The sequence below is a fragment of the Plecotus auritus genome (genome assembly GCF_963455305.1).
Source record: "Plecotus auritus genome assembly, chromosome: 15".
NCBI classification, from domain to species: domain Eukaryota; kingdom Metazoa; phylum Chordata; class Mammalia; order Chiroptera; family Vespertilionidae; genus Plecotus; species Plecotus auritus.
The window spans coordinates 449,739-457,500 of record NC_137781.1 but is presented as its reverse complement, the minus strand read 5'-3'; the positions used below and the strand labels follow the sequence as shown (position 1 = coordinate 457,500).

The 7,762-nt window shown below is 58.1% G+C and overlaps 1 protein-coding gene across 1 annotated transcript; it reads right to left on the bottom strand.

Moving 5' to 3' along the window:
• Positions 1 to 3,059: 3,059 nt before the first annotated feature.
• MEX3B (mex-3 RNA binding family member B) lies at positions 3,060 to 7,308 on the bottom strand. The gene is made up of 2 exons (XM_080651479.1): positions 6,863 to 7,308; positions 3,060 to 5,978 (listed from the first exon to the last, which is right to left on the bottom strand). The coding sequence occupies exons 1-2, from the start codon at positions 7,110 to 7,112 to the stop codon at positions 4,513 to 4,515; spliced, it is 1,716 nt and encodes a 571-aa protein (XP_080507605.1). The 5' UTR covers positions 7,113 to 7,308; the 3' UTR covers positions 3,060 to 4,512.
• Between the last annotated feature and the right edge of the window lie 454 nt (positions 7,309 to 7,762).

Sequence of the window (7,762 nt, the reverse complement as noted above, 5' to 3'; positions counted from 1 at the left end):
GAAGACGTGGTCTGGGAACGTTCCAGAGTTGAAGGCGACACCAGAAATTTCCCGAGCGAGGCCACGCCATTGCCTCCTCCCACCCCGGACGCCTTTGCCTGCCTTCACGCACCCCGTAAACCAAACAAAACACGGGGTCCTGGGCTGGGGAGCGACCACATCTCCAGACGAATAAAAACACGAAGGGGTTAGCAGGAGCCGCGAATACGTATTATCGGCCACTCTTTGGACTCCCCCGCTCAGTCAGCCCGCCCCGCCCCCCCCAGCACAGATTCACATAAAAGCTTGCCAGCCCCGGCCGGTGTGGCTCAGTGGATAGAGCGTCGGTCCACGGCCAGAAGGGTCCTGGGTTCGATTCTGGTCAAGGGCAGGTACGTCGGTTGCAGGTTCCCCGGCCCTGGTCGGGACGCGTGCAGAAAGCACCCCATCGATGTGTCTCTCACATCGATGTTTCTGTCTCTCCCTCTCCCTTCCACTCTCTATAAAAAAATCAATGGAAAGCCCTAGCCAGTTTGGCTCAGTGGATAGAGCGTCAGCCTGCGGACCGAAGGGTCCCGGGTTCGATTCCGGTCAAGGGCACATAGCCGGGTTGCGGGCTCAATCCAATGTGCAGGAGGGGCAGCTGATCCATGATTCCCTCCCTCTCATCATGGATGTTTCTCTCTGTCTCTCTCCCTCTCCCTTCCTCTCTGAAATCAATAAAAATATACACTGAGTGGCCAGATTATTATTATGATCTCTAAATGCGTAATAATCTGGCCACTCAGTGTATATATATATATATATATATATATATATATATATATATATATATATATTAGAGGCCCGGTGCATGAATTCGTGCATGGGTGGGGTCCAGCCAGCCTGGCCAGGGGGAGGGGACATGGGTGGTTGGCCGGCCTGCCTGCTGGTCGAACTCCTGGTCGAGGGGACCATGTGCATATTAGCCTTTTATTCTATAGGATGGACACTGAGTGGCCAGATGATTATGGGTTCAGAGATCATCATCTGGCCACTCAGTGTATATATTTCTTAAAAATCAATGGAAAAATATCTTGGGGTGAGAATTAACAAAAGACATAAAGAAATAAATAGAAATAAAAGCTCGCCCCATTCTGGGCAGACACGGCCGTGCAGGGGCAGCTGGGCTGGGCAGTTCGCTGGCAATTTCTTGGTCTGGTCATTCCTAAGCAGGCCCAGAGCCAGCGGCTGGCCCCGCCCCCCTTCCCTCACCCCCGCCCCACAGCGCCCCAGGCCTGGGAGCAGGTGAGACCAGCAAAAGCAAACACAAACTCCACTCAAACAACAACAAACAGTTAACACCAGCCCCTGTCAACACCCATTAGCCAGCGCCGCCTGTGGGAGCCGGCTGAGACAGCCCGCACACCCGCTAAGTCCTCCCCCAGAACCCTTCAGCCCGCAGCCCCTCCCCAGGGAGGTGACCCCTCATCCAACTCCCAGCAAACAGCCCATGGACGCCCCTTTGCTCCGAGGGGCCAGGTGGGCGGGGCAGGGCGCTGACGTTCCCGGATCCCAGGCCCTTTTTGCTTTTCTAGGCTCCTTGCCTCCATGATCATTTTTTAAAAACGTGTTTTTATTGATTGGAGAGAGGAAGGGAGAGGGAGAGATAGACATGATGGGAGGATCATGGACCGGCTGCCTCCTGCACGCCCCCCACTGGGGATGGAGCCCGCCACCCGGGCCTGTGCCCTGACCGGGAATCGAACCGGGACCTCCTGGATCATAGGTCGACGCTCAACCACGGAGCCACGCCGGCCGGGCCGTGATAATATTAAAACTTAGCCCTGGCCGGTGTGGCTCAGTGGATAGAGCATTGGCCTGCGGACTGAAGGGTCCCAGGTTCGATTCCCTGTCAGGGCACATGCCTGGGTTGCGGGCTCGATCCGCAGTGTGGGGCGTGCACGAGGCAGCCGATCCGTGATTCTCTCTCATCATGGGTATTTCTCTCTCTCTCTCTCTCCTTCCCTCTCTGACATCAATAAAAATATATTTTAAAATACATTAAAATTTATTTTTGACATAACTTTATTTTTAATGTATTTTATTGTTTACAGAGAGGGAGGGAGAGTTAGAAACATCGATGAGAAACATTGATCTGCTGCCTCCTGCACACCCTCGACTGGGGATGTGCCCACAACCAAGGTCCATGCCCTTGACCGGAATCGAACCCGGGACCCTTCAGTCTGCAGGCCGACGCTCTATCCACTGAGCCACACCGGTTAGGGCTGATATAACTTTAAATACTTTTAGGATTTTCTTCTAATAGTTTAGGCAAATTTTAATACGTTTGTGTAGGCCTGAAAATGAAATCATTGCCTTTGAATGTTTTAATTTCTTTTTGAAATTTTTTTTTCTTTTAATTAAAAAAAAATTAAACATTTTCCTTGGACCCTATAAGGTCCATGGGCCCTGAGCTCTGTGCCCACTGTCTCCTGGCGCAGTAAGCCCCGATTCAATAGAAACTTGTAAATTTTTTAAAATATTGTTACCGCCCTAACAGCTTGGCTCAGTGGATAGAGCGTCGGCCTGCGGACCGAAGGGTCCCGGGTTCGATTCCGGTCAAAGGCATGTACCTCGGTGGCAGGCTCCTCCCCGGCCCGGGCCCTGGTCTGGGCTCGAGCAAAAGGAGCCCATCGATGTGCTTCTCCCCCATTGATGTTTCTCTCTGTCTCTCCCCTCTCTTCCACTCTCCCTACAAATCAATGGGAAAATACCCTCGGGGGAGGATTCACAACAACAAAAAAATACGCTACCATGGCCTGCACATCCAACCAAAGGCAACTCTGGCCTTTTTTTAAAAACAGTCCATTCTATTGATAAAGTCACTGACATAACATGCCTGGAAGTCAGAGATTTCCACCTGGCAAGTAAGAATGACTCCTCACACAAGGTCCCTCAAAAGGCTTAAAAAAAAAATCAAAGCCACCACACAACCTAGATTTTCTTCCATATTTTATTTATATAGAAATACTTAAAAAATGAAGTAGCACCATGACTTAAGTTTTACCTTTATTATGTAGAACTTTAAATGTCAGAAAAATAAAACTCTTGATACAATTTCAAATCTTGTCTCAGCAAATATAATATTAGTATTTGACCATGAGGTTAAAGGCCCTTTATCATAAAATAAAATATACTTTGTTTTTTTTAAACTTTGCTCAGTAAAGTACATTTAAGCTCAAGTAACATCACCTACATATACATAAACAAGTGGTAAACAAATGTATTAAAATAGAAATACTAAAACTATAGTGGTGTAACAGAATTTCCGTAACTTGCACTGTATTCTACTTATACAAATGTGGTTAGAAAGCTTCGACAGTCCCTTTTGATGTGTTTATACGTTTCCGTGTTTTGTTTTTTTTGTAATAATATAGAATAAAATATGTTTTCTATCACTGAATAGAAAAATGCTGGGTGAAGCGGAAAAATGCTCGAAGACTTGTCGGAACCTATAAAAAATTCTCCATCCCAACAGAATACTGTTCAAAAACATTACACATTTTTTATGGTTTTGTAATCCCGTCACAACTGCGTGATTAATAAAAGAATACAGTGTTTGTTCTTCGCCAATGAGGCCATACTAAAAATAAAAAAGATTTTAACCCAGCTACAAAAAAGTTCACTGAACTTAAATTAAAATACTTGTAAACATCTTTGCAATATGAAATATAATTTTTCAAGTCAAAAAAGAATAAAATACTTCAATCTGTAGTAATGCGATTTCTCTTTTAAAACTTTTAAACGTTTTTTTTTTCTTTTTTCTTTTTTTAATATATAAGAGATAATGTTACCGTTTCTCTAACTTTTAATAAAGCTGCAGTATCCCGGTGTCTCCGGAATGCCTGGCTCTTCCAGAACATTCGGGAAGGATCCACGGTGTTCTAGAACATTCGGGAAGGATCCACGGTGTTCTAGAACATTCGGGAAGGATCCACGGTGTTCTAGAACAAGCATCGGTAGGAACCCAGCCACAGATGGGGGAGTGGGAGGGGAGAGGACACACGAAAGACAGGCCACACGTCCCATAGCACTATTATCATCAGCATCTTCACCCTAATTATTGTCCATGGTTTTTCCTACTTGAAGAAAATGGAGAAACTCGGGGGGGGGGGGTTGTCTTCTTCTGGAAGCTTGCTATTAAGTACAGTGTAAAAACTATCCCTAGAACAGGTCGCCGTTCCTATTATGTATAGAGCATGCATTTCGGGTGGTTCGGAGGTGTCCCGGGCCGCAGGATTCTAGCAGAAATCCTGGCAAGTTCCTTTGTTGGAAAAAAATGACCAAAAAAAAAAAAAAATGTAAAACTGCGCGGATCATTCAACTTCCCAGGCTCCTCCTCTGACCTCCGAGTTGTGAGCCGGGCGGGGAGGAAGGTCGGGCACCACGAGGGTCCGGCGGGCCGGGACGGGCGCGCGCGCTGGGGATGAGGATGGAGACGGGGGTCCCCCCCTCCCTGGGCGCAGGCGCACCGGTGCGCGCGCGCTGCCCTCAGGAGAAGATGCGGATGGCCTGGGTGACCGCGGCGTGGCACACCGGGCACTCGGGCTGGCTCTTCTCGCAGATGCGGTTGGCACACTCCATGCAGAAGAGGTTGTGGCCGCAGGGCACCAGGGCCGCGATGACCTCGCTCTCGAAGCACACGGAGCAGTCGCGGCTGCCCTTGCGCCGCAGCCCCGACGACGAGGAGGAGGAGCTGGAGGAGGAGCTGGAGGACGAGGAGGAGCCCGAGGTGTCTGACGGCTGCAGGCCGGGCAGCTGCGCCCCCAGCCCGTTGGCATAGGCCGCGTAGGCCAGGCCCCCTCCGCCCGGATCGCTGCGCACCCGGCGGGCCAGGTGGTGCTCGCCCGCCCCGGGGGCCATGTGCAGGGGCGGCGACAGGCGCGGGCAGCTGGCGCCCGGGTGCAGCCGGCGCTGCACCAACAGCCCCAGGTTGGCGTTGGCGGGCGCGCTGGTGCCGCCCCCAGGGAACACCACGGAGGAAGACGAGGCGGAGGAAGACGCGGAGGAAGAGCAGGAGGAGGCCGCGGGCGCCGCCGCGGGCCCCCCTCCGGGCGACCGCTCGAATTGCGCCCAGAGCAGGGGCGCCCCGGGCGGGGGCGCGGGCGCCGGGTCGAAGGCGGGCGGCAGCTCCGCGCAGCCGTCGGGGGAAGGCGCGGGGGCCTCCCCGGCGGCGTAGGCGTATCCGTTGCCGTTGTTGTTGTTCCCGTTGTGGGCAAAGCTGAGCGCGGGACTTGGGGGGCTGTAGTCGGCCAGGCGCGGGGTGGCGGCCGCGCTGCCGCCCCCGCCGCCGGTCCCCCCGCCGAAATAAGAGTCCGTGGAGGCGCTGCCGAGGGAGCTGGAGCTGTCGTTGCGGTAACTGGCGAAGGGCTTGCGGCCCGGGCTGGGCGTGATGCTGGGGCTGGGCTTGCACCACAGGGTGCCCGGGCCGGACCCGCCGGACCCGCCATGCAGGTCGAAGCCCACGTCGGTGCCGTTGGCGTGGAAGTCGTTGTCGTCCGTGAGCTCGATGATGCCGCCGGTGCGCAGCGCGATGTGCGCCTCGATCTCCTCGCGCGCCCGGTCCACGTTCTCGGGCATGCCGGTCACCTCGAACACCGGCTCCTTGTCGCGGCTGGGCGTCACGATGTAGGTGTGCGTCTGCTGCTGGATGCGCTTGATCGTGGCCCCCTTGGGCCCCACCACCAGCCCCACCACGCGGTAGGGCACCCGCACCTGGATGGTGGTCTGGCCGGGCAGGTTGGGCGGGCCCGGCACGGCGCCGCCGCCGTTGAGCGCCGAGTTCTTGTTCCTGGAAGCGCGGATCATGGAGAAGTGCTCGGCCGCCGAGATGATCTCCCTCCGGGCCATGGCCACATCTTCCTTCCTCCCCGTCACAACAAAGACCGGCTCCTCCCCGCGCACCGGGGTCTTGATATAAGTGTTGGTCTTCGCCCGCAGCGCCTTGATTTTACAACCTGGCGGGGGGGAGGGGGCCGGGGTGCCAGGGGAAGGGAGTGGGAGAGACAGACAGACAGACACGCCCATTACCCCCGGGATGAGCCAGGGGACTCGGGACAGTCCGTGCCCAGGACGGCGGAACGGCGGCAGGACCCTCCGGCAGTACAAAGGGGGCGGCTCCCGCCCGGACCCCGCGCGCCGGGAAGCGGGTTCCCCCCCCCCCCCCCCCCGGCGAAGCGCTCGAGGAATAGCCCTCGGCGGCCCAGCCCTTCCCCTGGCGACTGCAGTCGTCCGTAGCCAAAGCCCCGAATCCCAGCAAAGTCAGCCGGGGAGACGCCTCCACCGGGACCCTGCGGGGCGCGCCGTGCGCCCTGAAGACCCGGCGGAGGGGTTTGTAGGGAGACAGCCGGAGCCCGGGTCCCCCAGCGCTGGGGGAGCCGCTAAGAAAGGGGGGCCAGTCCCGGGACCCATTGTTCCCCATCTGGGCTCCATTATGCGCTCTGTCTGCAGAAATCCAGAATCCTCCTCCATCCCATGCTCTCCCTCCTCCTCCTCCCCCCTCCCAATGGACTTGCAAAGGCCCCCTCCCCCAAGCATCTCCGATTTAAATTGCATTTCCCGGGGTCGGCTGGGTGGGGGGCGCCCGGGGAGAAGGCGGTGGTTTTAGCAGGAGCAGGGCATCCCGTCGTGGCCGCGGCGTGGGTCTGCGAGGCAGCCTGCCCGCACTTTCTTTGTCTGGGGCGCCGGCCCTTTGCGCGGCTCTCCCTCCCTCCCCGAGGCTCCCCGGCTGCTCCGCGAGTCCCGGTTCCCCTTCCGCGCCTTCCGCGCCGGGCGGTGGCCGGAGACCCGCTCCCCGCCGCCCCCCGCCCCTCTCCAGCTCCCCATCCTTTGCCGGACCCACCTTGCCTCCCCACGATCTCGGCGACGTGCTCCGAACTGGGCACCGGCACGCACTCGGTCATGTTCACGCTCTTCTTGCGCGGCTCGCTGTCGTACAGAGAGGCGCCCTCGTCGCTGTCCAGCCCCAGGAGGGACAGCTGGTCCAGCGCGAGCTGCAGGGCTCGCTGGTCATCCAGGGTCTCCCCGCCGCCGCCGCCGCCGCCCCCGCCGCCGCCGTTGCGCTCCAGGTCTGCAAACAGCGAGCTGGGCATCGCTGGGCCGTGCGCGCCGCGCCCCCGCCGGCCTCGGCTCCGAAGCTGCGTCCACAAAGGCGGCCGGGAAGCGGGCGGTCAGGGCTGGGGAGGCCGGCCGGCTGCAGCGGGCTCCGCGGCTCCCTGCTCGGCGCCGGAAGGAGTGGGTCGCTCCGTGCGCTGCGCGTCCGGTGGCGGCTGCGGGAGCCCCCGCCTGGGTCCCCACCCCAGGGCTGCTGGCGGGCGGGGCGGGGGGGGGGTACAGAGCTCGAGTGGCGGCCGCGCGCGCCCCCCAAGTGCCCGGCCAACAACGCCGAGAGGCGAGCGAGCGAGCAGGCGGGCGAGCGAGCGACGGCGGCGTCCTTTAAGGGGCCCCTCCCCGGCTCCTCCACTCCCTCCCGCCCGCCCGCCCTCACTCAGCGCTTTTTCCTTCTCCGCTCCCCGCCTCTAGACTGAGCCTCTGCAGCCAGACGGGCTCCGGAGGGGAACGAGGGAGGCGCACGTCACCGGCGGGCGCTGACACTACAATGCTGCTGACACTATCGCTGCGGGAGGCGATTGGCGCGCGCCGGGCAGGGGGCGGGCGGAGCCGCGGGCTGGGCCGGCGGAGCGCGAGCGCCCCCAACCCCTGCGCGCCGCAGCCCGGCCTCCGCCTCCTCCTCCTCCTCCCG